A 19,861-nucleotide genomic window follows, 5' to 3' on the forward strand; every position below is an offset into this window, starting at 1 on the left:
GTGCAGGCCTTCAAGGGGGGGACAGGCCTTCAAGGGGGGGGACAGGCAGGCAGGCCTTCAAGGGGGGGGACAGGCCTACAAGGGGGGGGGACAGGCCTACAAGGGGGTGGGACAGGCCTTCAAGGGGGGACAGGCCTTCAGGGGGGTGCAGGCCTTCGGGGGGTGCAGACCTTCAAAGGGGGGGACAGGCCTTCAAGGGGGGGACAGGCAGGCAGGTCTTCAAGGTGGGGGGACAGGCCTACAAGGGGGAGGGACAGGCCTTCAAGGGGGTGGGGCAGGCCTACAAGGGGGTGGGACAGGCCTTCGGGGGGGTGGCAGGCCTTTAGGGGGGGTGCAGGACTTTGGGGGGGGGGTGCAGGCCTTCAAGGGGGGGGACAGGCCTTCAAGGGGGGGGACAGGCCTACAAGGGGGTGGGACAGGCCTTCAAGGGGGGGACAGGCCTTCAGGGGGGTGCAGGCCTTCGGGGGGGGGTGCAGACCTTCAAGGGGGGGGACAGGCAGGCAGGTCTTCAAGGTGGGGAGACAGGCCTACAAGGGGGAGGGACAGGCCTTCAAGGGGGGGGGACAGGCCTACAAGGGGGAGGGACAGGCCTTCAAGGGGGGGACAGGCCTACAAGAGGGTGGGACATGCCTTCAAGGGGGGTGCAGGCCTTCAAGGGGGGACAGGCAGACCTTTAAGGGGGGACAGGCCTTTGGGGGGGACCCTGGTTTAGAAGTACACAGAGGGAAGGGGGTGTTCAAAGAGACGTGCATATGCCAAACTTTGGGGGGGGGGATGAAGAAATAATGGGTCTGAAAATAGAGGAGAGGGAGAGAAATGATGGACCATGGGATTTAGGGAGGGAAGGAACTGAAAGGGAGAGAAATTGGACACAAGGGATGGTGTGGAGGAGGGATAGAGATACTGGATAGGAGGGTAATTGGGAAAAGAAAGGGAGAGATGGTGGATTCTGGGTGGTGGGGAAGGAGGGAGAGATGCCGGATGAAAGGGTAGTTAAGAAAAGGTGGATCTGTGGAGGGAGATGAAAAAAAGGAAAGATACCAGACTTCCTGGGGAGGGAAGGGAAATGGAAAGGGAGGACAGAGTTGGCAGATGGATGGTTAGCACGCAGAAAGAAGAAAGAAGGAGACCCTGGCAAGCAAGTTATCAGAAGAAAACCAGAGCCTTGGACCAACAAGATTTGAAATATAACCAGACAACAAAAGGTAGAAAAATTAATTTTATTTCTGTTTTGTGATTATAATATGTCAGATTTGAAATGTATATCCTGACAGAGCTGGTGTTGGACTGCAAACGTGAGCTAGGATTTAACAGAGAGAGGAAAAGTCCTTTTTGTTTCTTTATTTTATTTACACCACAGCGCCAGTGTGGTTAGGAGAAGCCAAAGGGGGTGAAAAAGCTATAAAACCCACCAGGAGTTTTGAAAAAAATCACCCAACTGGGCAGGAAAATCGAATTGAAAAAACCAATTCAATAGGCTGAATAGAATCGAAATTTTTTTTCCTGAATCTGGCAGCATTAGTTTGCGCTACTGTCTTAGACTTTAGGACCTGGGATTGGGGAGAGATGGCATCCTCAGTACTTTATAATGCAAGTGAAACGAGGATTTGGTCAGACTTTTGAAGGGTCTGCAGAAAAAAAATATTGTATAGGCCGGGGACATGAAACAGCAGGAAATGGGAACTTTTCTTCCTTCTATTTTTGTGAATGGAAAGGCTGAGGATGTCAGAGAGTTCAGTTAAAATATGTGCTTTATAAGAAAATATAATAATGTGTTTTATAAAGTTTATAGCATAGCTGGCCTACCCAGTGAGGTGTTTCTAGTGGTGGTGGTGGCAGCGTGTCATTGTGTTGAGAGGAAGAGGTGGTCTGGGAAATTCTGCTGAGCAAACTCCGGGCCCATTTCCACCCCCAGTTAGTCCACTCCACTCAACTGGTTCACACACTGAGTGGGTCATTGGGTGTTGTGTTGGGATCTCTTCCAGTGGTTTATCAGTATCTCCTTCTGGTCCAAGGAAGGAAACTTTGTTATCCTTAGCATTGACCTACAGAATATGTTTGTAACAGCGCTGCTTGTGTGGCATTAGGCTATGTAGTGATCGAAAGAAAAAAACAGACCTTTGCACATTTTTGCACTATATGGTGGGTGTATGAGGAGATTCACATTTCCTGCACAGCTAAGTCCATGTTAAGTTACCTTGTGCTGTATTTGACATCTAGCAAGGTCTCTGTTGAAAGGAAAGATCTAAACTTAAAAATGAAGTGGCCAGAAGTTATGGTAAAAGCAGATAGTGTAGCTGGTTTTAAGAAAGATTTGGACAAATTCCTGGAGGAAAAGTCCATAATCTGTTATTAAGACATGGGGGAAGTGTCTGCTTGCCCCTGGATCGGTAGCATGGAATGTTGCTACTCTTTGGGTTTGACCAGGTATTAGTATCCTGGATTGGCTACCATGAGAATGGGCTACTGGGCATGATGGGACCATTGGTCTGAACCCAGTTAGGCTATTCTTATGTTATGTTCTCATCTGTAGGGGCCTTTGTTTTCACTTCTTATTTTAATGTATTTTTTTTCTGGGAACTTATCAGTGTTTTTTTATAATGGGAACAAAAATGAAGAGAATGTAATGTGTGTGGGATGAGGGGGTAACTAATTTTTCAGCTAATAATTCAATCCACTTCCAAACAGACATAGGAGAACTCACGCACCATTCACACACCCTCCAACCAAAAACGTCAAAAGGAAAAAAAACTGTTCGACAACACTCCTAGCCATTCGAGCTGCAACACTCAAACCCCCAACCCTACAACCAATTGACATCGACCACATACTGCAAAACCTTCAAAAGAAATAAAAAAACCCTTCTATTCAAAAAACACTAAAACCGAACTAACACAATCAGAACTGTCCCAAGCATCACCTGCAACTACTCCATATGTACTTCTGATGTCATGACAATTCAGACATAATTTATGTTATGTTATGTTTGGAATATAAGAAAATTTTCACTGCCTGTTTCTATTCTGACCATTTATTCCGTTTCATGGTCATTACAAAAAATATTTTTTTACATGGGGGGGGGGGGGTGTCAAAAAATGATGGGCCCTGGGTGCCACATACCCTAGGTACGCCACTGGAGGGCTTTCACTATCACATTTTCAATAGTGAGGGACAGGCAAGTTCTGCAAGACTTCAGGAAACCTTCCTGTCCATAGCAATTGAAAATATACCATCCTCTACTGATAGTAATGCAGTTAGAGGACATCCGCTCAGCTTAGAGCAGTGGTCTCAAACTCAAACCCTTTGCAGGGCCACATTTTGGATTTGTAGATACTTGGAGGGCTGCAGAAAAAAATAATTAATATCTTATTAAAGAAATTACAATTTTGCATGAGGTAAAACTCTTTATAGTTTTATAAAATCTTTCCTTTTGGCTAAGTCTTAATAATAATATTGTAATTTATAGCTAATGAGACATATGATCAAGAAACTGTTTTATTTTACTTTTGTGATTATGATAAACATACCGAGGGCCTCAAAATAGTACCTGGTGGGCTGCAAGTGGCCCCTGGGCCGCGAGTTTGAGACCACTGGCTTAGAGGGAACAATGCTTACCACTTAAATCTAGGTGGTTCTTTATAGAATTATCCCCTTAATGTTGGTTGTATTTGCAGAGAGAATGATAATTCTAACCTCAGAATAAGGCTAATGAGGTGAAAAATATAGTTATTAATAATTTTAACCATATTTTTCAATGTTTAGTCAGTAGCTCAACTTACCCCCTCTTCTACAAAACTGCACTAGCGGTTTTTAGTGCAGAGAGCTGCGCTGAATGGCCCGTGCTGGAACTCAGCGTTGGGAGCAGCGCGGGCCATTCAGTGCTGCTCTCTGCACTAAAAACCGCTTGAGTGGTTTCGTATAAGAGGGGGTTAGTCTGTGGTAGCATTAAATATATTTTTCTAAATTTACTTCTAGTACTGATCCCAAATTTTTTATTTCTTATACTACTTACTACAAAGATAGTTTATTGTTTTGTTGTACCTAGCTTATATTTAGGACTTCTATTTGAAAGCATTTATAAATTAATTTAGATGTTTATTAGGGGTATTGTTGCTGGGTTCCTTTTCTGGTGGGTTCAAATACGAGTACTGTATATACATTTGTGCAGCTTAGAGTCATTAGTGCAGAAGTCACAAAAATTGAGTGGAGGATACAAGACAAGCCAGGAGAAGAGTGAAAGTGGTGTCTTCAGTTTATTCAGTACCGTATATTACTCAAATGTAAGTCGATCTGAGTATAAGACTGGGTTACCCTTTTCCCCCCAAAAAAGGAGGAAAAAATGTTGAATATAAGATGGGGGTAGGGGGGTTAATATTCATGTGCCCTGCCAGGATCTGTGCCCTCCCTCACTTCCTACCCTGCCAGGCTCTCTATCCTGTCCCCCCTCCCTGCCAGGCTCTGCACCCTGTCCTACCTCCCTGCCCTGTCCCCTGTCCCCATTCTTTCCCAATGTTCTGCAGGCCTCTACTGAGCCTGCCATATGACCTGGGAACCCTCCTTCTTTTGTCCCGGCTGACTTTGACCATTTTTTCTCCCACCTTCCCCATGTACCTTTATGAATCCCTCGTGGTCTAGTGGTGTACTGGGCAGGAGCGAGCTTTCTGCGCTCCTGCCCTGCACTGAGCCCCTCCCAGAATGGCTGCCTCGAGTTCTCGCAACCCAGCTGTGTACTGGGCAAGAGCAAGCTTTTTGTGCTCCTGCCTGGCCCTGAGCCACTCCCTGAATGGCTGCCGCCAGTTCTCATGAATTCTGCGAGAACTCGAGGCAGCCACTCTGGGAGGAGCTCAGTGCGGGGCAGGAGCTCAGAAAGCTCACTATTGCCTGATACACTGCTAGACCACCAGGGATTCAAAAAGGTATGTGGGGGGAGGCGGGAGAGAAGTAAAAAATTGTCAGAGTTCACCGGGGCAGGAGACAGGAGGGATCCCTCCTGTCCCGGCCCACCAGGTCATACGGCAGGCCAACAGAGGCCTGCAACAAGTCTGGGAGGAGGGCGGGGCTGACCTGAATATAAGATGAGACCCCCCATTTTTGGGCCATTTTTTTGCCCAAAAATCTCATCTTATATTCGAGTATATACAGTAAACACCTTCTTTAATTGTTTTTTGCATTGTGAGTATTTTTTATGGTGTTAACACCTAAAATCAGAAGCCTTAATTTTTTTTCACTTTGGGAAAGTAATAGGGATTGTGAAACCTTTCTATGTGAGAGACAGAGCTTTCCTTTGTGTCCTGAATGTACTTTAAAAAAAAGTAGATATTTCAATTTAGTTTACACTTTTGATTGACAACAGTTCACTGTCTTGTTCATTTCAGTCCTTGCCTGTGTGTTTTAGGGTTCAGGTGATGTCAAATATCACCTTGGAATGTATCATGAGAGAATCAATCGAGTAACAAACAGGAAGCTGACACTCTCACTGGTTGCCAATCCATCTCACCTTGAAGCAGTGAACCCAGTGGTACAGGGAAAGACTAAAGCAGAGCAATTTTATCGAGGAGACACTGAGGGCAAAAAGGTAACATCATTCAGACTAAAGACTTGTCAATGACCATTCCAAACTGAGAAACAGAAAAAAAATTATTTGTGAATAGAGTGGCAAGTTTTGTGCATGCACCATTCCAACTAAAGTAGCAATTAGAAGCTAAAAGAAAGTTTTAGAAATGGGAGACAAATGCTACTGAGGTAGTTTGTCACTGTAAAGATATAATTATATGTGAGGAATGATAACCTCCAAAATGTTTATACTTATTGTTGGTTATGGTCCAGCCGCCTCTTCTTGCTGTACTGAATTTAACTTCTGACACAAACGGAACTAATCCCTTCAGGGACTGCAGTGTCATTAGTCTTCATTCACAGTTATTCAAGATCTTTTCTCCATTTTAACTCTCTGCCTGCCCTAGCCACTGCAGTGATAGTCCTTGGACTGGACACAGACCATGACTCTCTTCAGAGCCCCAGTATCTATTTATGACCTTGGGCAAGTCACTTAACCCTCCATTGCTTCAGGCACAATTTTAAAGCCTTTAGGAACAGGAAAATACCTAGTGTACCTCTGTGTAACTCTAGAGCTATTATTAAAAAGGCATAAGCTAAATTCAAATAAATAAATGAGTAATGAGCAGGAATTCTGCCCTGGGAGCTGTGAATGCTTGCAACTGTTGTCAGCCTGGGGAGCTGAAGCCAGACTCTGGAATCAAATTCAGAGATTAGTTATTATGCTGCCCCCCTTTTTTTTTTTTTTTTGTCGGGCTTTATTTTTGTAGTGGGACCTAGTTACTAAAGTTCAGTTGAGGACTCATTGTTTTACCAGGGTTTTCGGTTATCTGATCTCAGGTTGACTGACAGTCAGTTGTCTGTACCACAGTTCTTGATTTTGTTTAATTTTATACTGCCTGCCTATGTGATTGTTTTTGTCCTACCTTTTTTTTTTTAATCTATACTAGTTCACATGCTAGTTCCCTATGAAGATGCTTTTAAAGTGAACTTCTAAGTACATTAATCACCAATATATATGGTTCCTACTTATTTCTTTTTGTTTCCTGTTTCTGATTGTACTTTCTCTCTTATTCTATTAGGTCATGTCCATCCTTGTACATGGAGATGCTGCTTTTGCTGGACAAGGTGTTGTATATGAGACTTTTCACCTCAGTGACCTCCCATCATATACAACTAATGGCACTATCCATGTTATAGTCAATAACCAGGTATAAAGACAGGAATGTGACTGTCTTTAACTTCTGTTGAAATGGAAAAGCAGTAGTAATTTTAAACAATAGCCCCATTCAGAATTGAAACCAAATGCTTGCATGTCAGAATATAGATGTCGCTTCACCTTGTGAACCCCCATCCATCCTCCCAAACAGATGCAGTTCCCCTTTTCCCTGAACCCCCTTTAATTCTTCCCCCTCACTTGCTCAACCACAGTCATGCTGCTACTGGTTTTTAACATTAAAACGATTGCACTGGCTCTAGCTGTCTTAAAGTTGGAGAAATTAGGATTTGTTAAGGAGGTTTTGCAATGGTTTGCCTCCTACTTAGGAGGCAGTTCATTCAGAGTAAGAAGTGGAGTAGATGTTTCCAGGGTTGTAGTTATTAAGAGAGGTGTACCTCTCTTTCCGCCATATATATATATCTATCTATCTCTATCTCTCTCTCTCTCGCTCACGGGGACAAGGTTATTATCCAAAACTCCATCATTCATTTATAAAGTTCTAATTCCATACACCTCTCAAAAAACTTTACGATCCAATCAACAACTTTTATTGGTCATTCCCTCTCTCAAAATCATAAATACCAGAAGACAGTATATCTTCTCTGTCACAGCACCGCAAACATGGAATTCTCTCCCACTTTATTTAAGGGAGGAGAAAAACCTCGATAAATTCAAAAGCCAACTTAAGAGTTTTCTTTTTAAAGACGCTTTCAATTCTTAATTGAAATGCCAATTACTCTTTACAACTCCCTTTCACTTCAGTCAGCTATATATATTTTGTTTTCCCATCCATTCTGTGTTTTTACCCTTATCGATCCCTCCTTTCCTATTATAAATTGTATTTCTTCCCCCTCTTTCCCAATGTTTCCTGTCCACATTTGTCTAGTTTTTTAAAATGATTTTTATTATATTATTGTTAATTTTATCATGTATTTTCTGTAAATGTAAATCGCTTAGTAGTTATGATAGGCGATTAATCAAATAATGAATAAAACTTGAAACTTGAAAACTTGAAACCACCCCATGGAGTGGTGAATGGCCTTATCCCTGCAGTTAAAGCTCCGGCGAAATCTATCACCCTCCCCCCACCCCCTTACCTTCGCGGCGCTTTAGAAAATAAACTGAAGCCGATGAAGCCTGCCTGTGCTGCCCTGCAGTCGCATTTGCGTGGGCAGAAGCTTCTCCTTTGACACAACTTCACCATAGCCGATATGATGGCAAAATGGTTTAGGTGCTCATCTCATAGGTATGTGCTCCCATGGATTCAAGCTCTACTCCTAGTAGCATTTAAATTTCCCTTACGATTGTCAGCTTTTTATAACTTTTCAAATTGTTCTCAGCCACCTACATTCTTTATTTATTTATTCAATTTTCTATACCGTTCTCCCAAGGGAGCTCAGAACGTTTTATATTAATTTATTCAAGTACTCAAGCATTTAGTGGCTTTGACCTCCTCTCTCACTTCTACACAGCCATTTCCGCAGCACCTCTAATGCACGAGCACATAATGACAATTTAGTGCAATACTGAGGATTCCAACCTCAGCACCTTGGTTTGCGAGTTTGGACTCTGAGCTTCCCCTGCCTCTTTCTGTTTCCAAAAAACTTCATTCAGACATACAGTTCTGGTATTGGGATCAAATCTCAAACAAAGGTTCAGGTTCCAGGTCACTTCTGGTACATACCTAATTTTTCTCATCCCAAGGGCTATGCCTTTTTCTGTCTCATTATCTTCATAACTAATTTTCCAGCCATCTGGTCACTCTGGACATTCCTTCCATTGGACTATATTTCTTTCTGGCTTTATTCCTCTTCTGATTGCAGCCACAATTTTGGTTACTTTCTTCATTGCACCTTTCCTACCGGTTCTTTCAATGTGAAAAGGTCCTATTTCTCCTCATTAGCATTATGACGGCTGAGCTCTGTTTCTCTCAGTACAGTCTGTAACCCAATGTTTCAAAGAAGTGAGGTATCCTAAGGGTTAACAGGACTGCTTGACAGTGTGAAGACCTGGGTTCAAATTCAGCTTGAACTTTCACCTAAGTTTCCAAAATTCACATATTCTGCTCTCTAAAATTTTCAAACCTTACTGTTTTAGCGGCAGCATTTCATGCTGTCTTTTTCCAGTTTATTGTTGATTCAGTCCCCTCTCAACTAGTTCTCCTTTGTTTATTTTCAACATATAATGAAAAGAACTGCTTCTCCTCTGTTTTATTCCATTAGCTCTGTTCTCCTTACAAGACATTCCAGAGCTCTCACACAGCCTCCTGGTAGAACTGTTCATATATGACTTAATCTTCAGTCAGATAGTCTTTCTTTTCAGTTTTCTGCTAACACCATAGTACAGAATTTCTTTCTTTTTCTATGCTTTTGTTCCCAGTTTCTTCCTACAACATTAGTCTATTTAATGGGACCCATCCTTTCTTTCTTTTTCCAATTTTTTCCTCTCATTTCATGTCTTCTCAAGAGGAAACGAATAGCTTTTGGGGATTTTCTCATTGGGCACTTTTTTCTCTTACCCTTTCTACTTTCTCCTTCTGTCCTTCTGGCATCTTCCTCATCAAACTCATACTCACTTGCCATTTTGAGGTAGTCTCAACTTGTTAGAGCCTCACTACATGTTGCTATTCTTACTTTCATACCCTTTCCTCTCTTAGAGGACAGATTGTATGCTTCTTATTATTATCATTTCTTTTTCTTCCCTTGCTCCACCTGTTCGAATAGGACAATATATATATCTATGCCTCTTGAGTGGAGACCTTTCTATTTGTGTTTTATTAGAGACCAACGCACCCTCCATCCCATTCTCAGGTGTTATCCGGGGACAGCAGGCAGATATTATCACATCCCACCCACCTGCCCTGGTTGGCTTCTTCACTTGGATATAGAACTGACGACCTCATGAGCTGGTGTTGGGTGGGAAGGCACTTGTGCATGAGCAGTACAGGCAGTCTTAAACCTTTCTAAAGCTTAAAGTGACAGTACACTTTTACACTGCCTGTACTGGGCTCCATTGTTGATGTCAGCCACATGTGAGAATATCTGCCTGCTGTCCCCAGATAACAACTGTTAAATAACTGCTTTGTAGGATGTGAGGTATGAGTGCAAGAGAGGAGTGCTAGAATGAATGGAGTTCTTTTCTGTGATAATTATTATAGATTACTTATTTTAAACTGCTCTGATCCATCAAGGGTGTGTGGTATATCAAATTTTTAAATAAATGTGGAGAGGCATTTTCAAAACATACATCTAAATCCAATTTGGATGTATGGCACTAGATGTCCAAAGTCGGCAGTACGAAAATGCCTATTTTTGAAAGGCAAACCACAATATGTCTAGAAATAATTGTTTTAAAAAATCTTCTATCTGGATGTCCAGGCCATTGGGATGCCCAGAACGCCAGGACATCTATCTTTATACCACATTTTCAACCCAAATTTCGTCCCAAGTCCCAAATGCCCAGAACAAGACCATTTGGATATGGGAGGGCCAGTTCTGTAATGTACTGGCCACCCAGACATGACAACAGAGCAATGGCCATCTGGTCAGTTTTGGCACCTTGTGGCATAGACCCTTCCAAAACAGATCTAGTTCCAAATGTATAAGTTCTGTCCAGATTGGAGAAGGTTATCATGCCGCTGTACCGGGCCATGGTACTCCCTCACCTGGAATACTGCATCCAGCACTGGTCGCCGTACATGAAGAAGGACACAGTACTACTCGAAAGGGTCCAGAAAAGAGCGACTAAAATGGTTAAGGGGTTGGAGGAGTTGCCGAACAGTGAGAGATTGGAGAAACTTGGCCTCTACTCCCTTGAAAAGAGGAGACTGAGAGGGAACATGATCAAAACATTTAAGATAATGAAGGGAATAGACTTAGTAGATAAAGACAAGTTTTTCACCCTCTCCAAGGTAGAGAGAACGAGAGGGCACTCTTTAAAGTTAAAAGGGGATAGATTCCGTACAAATGTAAGGAAGTTCTTCTTCACCCAGAGAGTGGTTAGAAACTGGAACGCTTTTCTGGAGGCAGTTATAGGGAAAAACACCCTCCAGGGATTCAAGACAAAATTAGAGTAGTTCCTGCTGAACCAGAACTTACGCAGGTAAGACTAGCCTCATTTAGGGCACTTGTCTTTGACCTAAAGGCCACCGCGTGAGCGGACTGCTGGGTACGATGGACCACTGGTCTGACCCAGCAGAGGCAATTCTTATGTTCTTATGTCTTGCAAAATGTTTGATTTTCGCTGCAAGACGTGCATGTCTGACCTGCCCTTGACACTGCCTAAAACCCGCCCATAATATGCCTCCACCATTCCCATCTTGTGCTCTGAACGTACAGAGGCTGGAACACCTCACTTGGCACTTGGAAGTCCTGGTGATTAGGATGTCCAAGAGCTGATTTAGGATGCTTTTTGGACGTCTATGTTTTTTGATTATGGGCCCCATAGTATGAAGGGCTACCTAGATAAGATACATGGAAAAATAAAGCAGAAAATCAATGTGCAGTAAAATGTTAATTGTACTGTGTGGTTTTCAGATTGGCTTCACCACAGATCCCCGAATGGCACGATCTTCACCATACCCCACCGATGTTGCTCGTGTGGTCAATGCACCTATATTTCATGTGAATGCTGATGACCCTGAAGCAGTTATGTATGTATGTAATGTGGCTGCAGAATGGAGAAATACCTTCCAAAAAGATGTGGTGATAGATTTGGTAAGTATGGATTAGAAAAAGTTAAATCTGATACCCTGTGGTTCTGCACTTTTTGCCATTGTCCAAGAAGACTAGGAATATTGAACATTATTTATTTTGGAAACACAGAAGCTAAGAAGCAAAAATATAGCATCACCGTTTCAGGAATAGCTGTTAAGGATATAATCTGATTCTTTAAGTATTTGGTGTGATATAAAACTGCACATAATATATAAAATAGCCCAACAAAGATTTATGTGAATAAGAGTTCATATTCCATGGAGATGGTGAAAGCCTGGCACTTAGGCTGCAGATGTTGAAGGATAGGTTTATGGAGAAATTGTAACAGGGATTTTGTTCCTGGGCAGTAAATGTAATTTCTTAAATGCTCATACCATAAAAAGTGTTATTTCCATAAAACTTTGCTTTTGTGACTAGGGTATTTAAAAAGTGAAAATGCCAAATTTTAACCTTTTCATTCTTATAAAGTCATAAAAAGCAACATATGAATCACAATTAACATGTATTTATTTTTATTTAAAAGACTTGCTATATCGCCTTTCAATTGGACTAGGTGGTATGCATATTAAAACAAAATTAAAAAGTTAGAAAAGGAATCCATAAAATCAAAGATAAGTCTCATTCATTCATTCAAACTAAGTTGTACAAAGATGATCAAGTGAGTAGCTTTTTGAGATTTGCAATTATAGTGTAAGTCGCTTTCATGAAGCAGCCCCCAGATGTATATTATCCTTGGTAGCATCGTTTGAAGCCTAGTATATCCTGGTGGAAGTGCTTAGCTTGCTCCTCTGAGTGTGCCCTCATGTTCTCTTCGAATATCTCAAGATGAGCATCAAGAACATGGACTTTGAGAGACATCCTACAGCCCATTTTACTGTAATTCTTCACCAAATTCTCAACCAACTTCATGTAATTTTTGGCCTTATGATTGCCCAGGAAGTCCTGAACCACTGCGACAACGCTGTTCCAAGCCACGTTCTCCTTCCTAGTTATCTTCTTGTGAAATTCCTTGCACATTGAGAAGAATAACCCAAATCATAGTTACCAGATGCTAGGGTCCACCTTGGGGGTTAGTGCCCAAGAAAAAGATCTGGGTGTCATTGTAGACAATACGCTGAAACCTTCTACTCAATGTTTGGTGGTGGCCTGTAAAGCAAATAAGATGCTAGGAATTATTAGAAAAGGGATGGTAAATAAGACTACGAATGTTATAATGCCTACATATTGCTCCATGGTGCAACCTCACCTTGAGTATTGCATTGAGACCTGGTCGCATTATCTCAAAAAAGTATATAGCTGAACTAGGAAAGGGATGGAACTCCTCTCGTATGAGGACAGATTAAAGAGGTTAGGGCTCGTCAGTTTGGAAAACAGACGGCTAAGGGGGAGATATGATTGAAATCTACAAAATCCTCAGTGGTGTAGAACAGGTACAAATGGATTGATATTTTACTCCATCAAAAATTACAAAGACTAGGGGGGACACTCGATGAAGTTACAGGAGGAAATATTTTTTTATGCAGAGAATAGTTAAGCTCTGGAACACATTGCCAGAAGATGTGGTAAGAGCAGTTAATGTAGCTGGTTTTTAAAAAAGGTATAGACAAGTTCCCAGAGGAAAAGTCCATAGTCTGCTATTGAGACAGACATGGAGGAAACCACTGCTTGCCCTGGATTGGTAGCATGGAATGTTGCTATTGTTTTGGTTTTTGCCAGGTACTTGTGACTTGGATTGGCCACCATGAAGATGGGATACTGGGCAAGATTGATCATTGGTCTGTTACAGTAAGGCTATTCTTATGTCCTTTATATGTGATCCAGCGAAGACACCAGCTTTGACTTTTGCCTCTGACAGATTAGGGAAGATGTCTCAAAGGTACTTGAAGGCTGCTGACTCCTTATCTAGAGTTCTGACAAGTTGTTTTATTGGGCCCAATTTGACGTGCAGTGGTAGCATTGGCACCTTCCAGAGGTCCATCAGTGGTTCCCATCTGACGTTGTTTCTCCCCACAGAGAATTTGGTTTACTGTGGCCAGTCCTGCCTGTGGTAGTGTGACCAAAAACTCTGTTTTATGTTTTATTACTCTTTATATACCACCTTTTACAAAACACTAGCAAAGCAGTTTACAATCCAGTAAAATTACAAGAGAGTGAAAGGAACTACAGTCATGCTAGGAAAGCAATGAAACCAGAGACCAAAAATATATAGTAGGGAGCAAGAGATAGCAATAAAAGGTAGGAAGGAGACAGGGTTAAGTTGAGAGGTGAGAAAGTAGTCTGGTAGTAATACATTCAGGGAAAGCAAGTACAAGTTTTAGAATTTGCGAGAACAGCATGATCTGATGTGGAATAGTATAATAAATAAGACCTTTACAACTCATAATAACAAACTGGAGATAAGAGAATGAGAAAGCTAATTTGGATGGTATAGAGGGCATTGTAGACTTCTGTGACATGGACCCTTCCCAATTCGGATTCTGACAGCAGTACAGCATAGAACTTCTCATCCTCACCCTGATCACTAAAATTAAACCGTTACTAAGTATGGGCCAATAGGCAATACTTCCTCAATTCGACATTTCCACCTTCTTTGACTCTGTTGACCACCACCTTCTCCTAATGAAACTTTCTGAGATAGGAGTGACAGATACTGTATTAAGCTGGTTCACTGACTTTCTCCAGAACAGAGAATACATCGTCAAAAAGGATGGGGGTCCTCTCCAACAGCTAGAAGGCCTTCTGTGGAGTTTCACAAGGCTCCCTGCTCTCCCCTATCCTATTTGACCTGTTCATGAGCTCGCTTGGAGACATCAAATTTGCTGATGATAGCATTATGTTGTATGCGGATGACATTATTCTCCTCATCCCTATAACCAACAACCAAACTGACACGATCCAAAAAATCTCAAATTACATAGAAAGAATTCAAACCTGGGTAACAACCTGCAAACTGAAGCTAAATGCTTCTAAAACCACAATTCTTTACTTTCATACCGCCCAACAGCAGCACCGACAAGCATCACTCTACAGTCTGGCAACACCCTCCCAGTAGACAAATCCTCCAAAATCCTGGGCTGTATCCTGGATTTTGGAGAATTCTCCCACCGCTGGCGAAACCCTCTTCACCATGAGACAACTAAGACTCATCAGACCATATTTTCATCAACACCATTTTGCCTTAATCATGCAGATGATCATCCTGCCCCAGCTGGATTACTTTAATTCCGCCTACATTGGAATCAACCCCACCCTTGTCGACAAAATGCAGCTCATTCAAAACACTGCTATAAGACTCATATTCAAACTGAAAAGATATGACTCGTTCTCCGCTTATCTCAAACAACTTCACTGGCTACCCATCCCAAATAAAATTCAAAACATCTTGCATTATAAAGCGCATACTCTATGAAAACTCAGCTGCACCACTTATTCACCTATTCTCCACAGCATGGTCTACCTCACGCAGAAATCTTAACAGAATAAAAATGAATCTCCCCCCAACAAAAAATCTCAAGTACAAACGAATATTCCAGTCTAAGCTCACCTTCTTGGGAGTGAAAACTTGGAACAACCTCATAGAAACTGTTAGAACAGAACCTAACTGCATCACATTTCGGAAGAAACTGAAAACCCTTCTTTTCGATACCTGAACTTCACATGAAACTAAGTCCAGCTTCTTCAGCTGCAATCCCTCCATCAACCATGCCACTACACACCAACTAATAAAGATCTTCAATATACCTTCAATAGATCTACTGTACAATGCTTCTGTTTCCGCTCAGACCAAAGATTTTTGACTTAAATAATACTCCCCTACATAGAAATGTCCCTCTACAATGCAAAAACTTCAAACTATAATGTCTAAGTTTTCTTATCACAATATCTCACTAAATTTCTCCACTCTACTCACCTTGATCCTCTTGTGTTCTAATGTATTTTCTTTTCTCGCTGTAAGTCACCTTGAGCCTATATACAGTAGGTTTTGCGCGATGCATAAATAACAGATTAGATATACTTGGTGTCTGTGTGGCATAAGATGAGAGAACAGCTGTGATTCATTGGGTTCTGTGACTCACTTTAAGGGCCCTGAAATGGAGGTAGATGGGGGGGAGGGGAGAGGGAAGGAGAGAGAAGAGCTTGGGTTCATGGAGTTGGAGAAGAGCATTAGGAGTGAATATATGAAGAAGGGCAGAACATTACAGGTACAGAGAATAAGGTGCGGGATGGGGCGTGGCAGTGATTGTGAAGATTAGTGATTCAAATTAGATTTATTTCAATTAATGCTCGGGGCCTAAATATGCTGTAGATGTAGTCGCTGTTTTAAAAAGAAGTCTTTGAGATTTAAATTGGGTATGGGATTTATACAGGAAATGCACCTTCTAACCAAGCATGAGCATGTGAAGGGCAGTTCTATAATCTAGGTACCCACATTTATATACCCCCTTACACATGTACATATTTACAGGGTGCCCACAAAAACACTCATTGATTTTAAATGGTTTCAAAACCAAAATTTATTAGAATATTCTTTCACCTTTGAGTCTACAGTCATCAACTCATAAAGTTTCATATGGTATCTGTTGATTACATACACTCAATATGCGCCCCACCTGTTTACTTGGCAAATATCGATGCGATAAATGAGCTCGGACCAGACTCTCTGAAGCATATCCGGTGTGATCGCATATATTGCTTCAGTGATCTTTCCAGCAGATCATCCATAGTTGTGGGTAGTGGAGGTACTACACTCTGTCTTTCACGTACCCCCAAAGGAAAAAGTCATAAACAATAATGTCTGGTGATCTTGGGGGCCATTTGTCATGTTGCATTGTCTGAAGGTTGTAACTTCTGCACCAATTGCAGCTTATAAGGGTGAAAGTGCAAGCGATTGTGTAAGATCATGCTAACCGTGCTTTTTGGGACTTGTATTTGCTGTCATCTTATTTATAAACATATTCCAATAAGTTTTGATTTTGTAATCATTTAAAATCAAGGAGTGTTTTTGTGGGCAACTTGTAGAACACTAGCACTTGTGTGTATAAATGTACACTGCATGGAAATTATCTCAGACAGAGCTGGAGTGAATAGGTAGGTTCTTATATAGTATGTGCATCTGGTTTTAGTCCTTGTGTATGTCACTTAACCCCTTTCTGCTCAATCATCACTTTTTTGCTTTTTTAAAAAATACTTTTTCTTCCTGTTTTGCTTCAGGTCAGTAAAATGCTATTTTCTCTCTACATCTTATGTAGCTATACTCCTTCTTGTGCTGTCCAAGGCAGATGCTAGTGAGGCATTGGAGACTTAATTTAGTTGAAATCTCCAAGTTTGCTTCATGCTGTTTCCTCTTTTGTTGTTAGTTTTGATTGCTGGACATAAATGTGTATGCTTCTAGGTCTGCTATCGCCGGAGTGGCCACAATGAAATGGATGAACCTATGTTTACCCAGCCATTGATGTACAAGCAGATTCGGCAGCAGGTGCCAGTACTGAAGAAGTATGCTGATAAGCTGATAACAGAAGGGACTGTTACCCTGCAGGAGTTTGAGGTACTCTACGTAAGAAAAGATAAGCTAATGCATGTGGATTATTTTCCTAGATTACTGATATCTTGAGGATAATATTAAGTAGATGCCAACTGAGTATATACATCTAAATTTATAAGGATAACTTAACCTGTATGAAGTTATGGGAGATGAATGGATATCTGCCAGCAAAATGTCCAAAGCATATAATCAAAATAAAATTTTAAAAAGTTGCACAATGCTATTCACCAAAATCAAGACATCTGCAAAGTGGACATTCTATAGACATGATGGAGGCGTGACATGTGTGGCGTTAGGGGATGTACGTTCTTTCACCATAACAGATAGCAAAATGATTCATTTGGGCATCCTGAAACAAGGCCAGATTTATACATGCTTTCAAAGCGAATAAGGTGAGGAGCAAATTGTCTTTTGATATACTAGTGATTTGGTTGTGTTGGAGACTAGAGAACAAAAAGTGAGCATTTGTTTGTACTATTAGAGAGTTGCTGAGTGCTATATTGCCTGTCTGTCTATGTCCCTGTCTGAACCCTCACCTAACCAGCCCTGCAACTCTGCTTGCCACCTCTCCCACCCCACACCTAAACCTGCCAGACTCCAGCCACTCCCTTTCCTACCTGCTTCTCGTATCTCATAAGAACATAAGAATTGCTGCTGCTGGGTCAGACCAGTGGTCCATCATGCCCAGCAGTTCGCTCACGCCGTGGCCCTCTGGTCAAAGACCAGCGCCCTAACCGAGACTAACCCTACCAGCGCATGTTCTTGTTCAGCAGGAACTTGTCTAACTTTGTCTTGAATCCCTGGAGGGTGTTTTCCCCTATGACAGACTCCACTCTCTGGGTGAAGAAGAACTTCCTTACGTTTGTACGGAATCTATCCCCTTTCAACTTTAGAGAGTGCTCTCTCATTCTCCCTACCTTGGAGAGGGTGAACAATCTGTCCTTATCTACTAAGTCTATCCCCTTCAGTACCTTGAATGTTTCGATCATGTATCAGTGTTCCCTCTAAGCGGGCGGGTGTTGTGAGCAAACTTTTTTCACTGTGAGCTAAAAATATCGGGCGCCAGCAAGTTATGAGCCAAATAAATATGTTGTCAAAGTTGCTGATACATGAGGACGAGGTATTCAAAGGAATTTTAGGCCTACACGCTAAATTAAATAACGTTAAATAATATTTTTAAGAACACAGAAATTGTAGGGATGAAATGATATCTTAATAAATGTTTTACAACAAATGTAGTTATGTCTGTTACATCCATATGTGTAAACTGTAAATTAAAAACAGTCCAGAAGACAATACGTTTGATGCTTTCAATTTCTAGACCAGTGTTTTTCAACCTTTTTTGGGCAAAGGCACACTTGTTTCATGAAAAAAATCACGAGGCACACCACCATTAGAAAATGTTAAAAAATTTAACTCTCTGCCTATATTGACTATATATAAAGTAATTCTCTTGAATAGGAATCAAATAAACACAAAGAAAGTATTTTATAATTACTTTATTATGAAATAAAAATTATAAAAATTATAAAATACTTTATTCAGTGCGAAACCTGGGCCTGTTTGGCTGAACACAAAGCTGATATTCTGGCTGGAATGGAAGAAAGACACACACGTAGCTCTTCGTCAACAGCTCTCAGTCTCTCTCTGTATTTGGTTTTTATAGCATACAAAAATAGACAAATATACCCTCCATCCTTTTTATTAAACCACAATAGCAGTTTTTAGCGCAGGGAGCTGCGCTGAATGCCCAGCACTGCTCTTGACGCTCATAGGCTCCCTGCGCTAAAAACCACTATTGAGGTTTAGTAAAAGGGGACCATATTGTAAAATATAGACAGCAGATATAAATTCAGAACTGTGCATAGTAAGTGAAGGGAAGTTTTCATCTCTGGGAATTTACCCAGTTAACTATTAAGTTATTTGGGCAAATTCCTTTGAAAACTGTGGTAATACTGCCTCCACTTTGCTAAATTTAAAATAAAATCATTTTTCCTACCTTGTCTGGTGATTTCTGGTTGCACTTTCTTCTTCTGACTGTGCATCCAATCTTTCTTCCCTTCTATCAGCCTGTATGCTTTCTCTCCTCCACACCTCATTCCCTCCCCCAACTTTTTCTTCCTCTCTCCCTGACCTTTCTTTCTTTTTTTCTGTTTCTCTTCTTTCCTTCTGTTTCCCTGCCTGCCCCCTTTCTTTCTTTCTCCCAGCCTCCTGTCCAGCAGTAACTCTCTTCCCTTCCTCCCCTCCCAGCAGCATCTCTCCGTCTCCCTCTCCAGTAGCAGCTGTCCCTTTTTTTTCCTTGCCCAGCAGCTTCCCAGATTCCTTTCCCTCCTCCCCTCCCAGAAGCATCTCTCCGTCTCCTTCTCCCTCTCCAGTAGCAGCTGTCCCTTTTTTTCCTAGCCCAGCAGCTTCCCAGATTCCTTTCCCTCCTCCCCTCCCAGAAGCATCTCTCCTTCTTCTCCCTCTCCAGTAGCAGCTGTCCCTTTTTTTTCCTTGCCCAGCAGCTTCCCAGATTCCTTTCCCTCCTCCCCTCCCAGAAGCATCTCTCCTTCTTCTCCCTCTCCAGTAGCAGCTGTCCTTTTTTTTCCTGGCCCAGCAGCTTCCCAGATTCCTTTCCCTCCTCCCCTCCCAGATGCATCTCTCCTTCTCCTTCTCCCTCTCCAGTAGCAGCTGTCCCTTTTTTTTTCCTGGCCCAGCAGCTTCCCAGATTCCTTTCCCTCCTCCCCTCCCAGAAGCATCTCTCCTTCTCCCTTTCCAGTAGCAGCTGTCCCTTTTTTCCCCTGCCCAGCAGCTTCCCAGACTGATAGTGGCTTTCTCCCCTCCCAGCAGCTC

The 19,861-nt window shown here is 41.9% G+C and overlaps 1 protein-coding gene across 1 annotated transcript in view; it reads left to right on the forward strand.

The window, feature by feature from the left end:
* OGDHL (oxoglutarate dehydrogenase like) overlaps nt 1-19,861 on the forward strand; it is a 297,827-nt gene that overhangs the window by 143,117 nt on the left and 134,849 nt on the right. Inside the window, 4 exon segments of the mRNA XM_033942954.1 lie at nt 5,396-5,575; nt 6,636-6,764; nt 11,308-11,487; nt 16,880-17,032. Coding sequence (XP_033798845.1) covers nt 5,396-5,575; nt 6,636-6,764; nt 11,308-11,487; nt 16,880-17,032 — 642 coding nt within the window.

The sequence above is a fragment of the Geotrypetes seraphini genome, chromosome 4, assembly GCF_902459505.1.
Source record: "Geotrypetes seraphini chromosome 4, aGeoSer1.1, whole genome shotgun sequence".
NCBI lineage: Eukaryota > Metazoa > Chordata > Amphibia > Gymnophiona > Dermophiidae > Geotrypetes > Geotrypetes seraphini.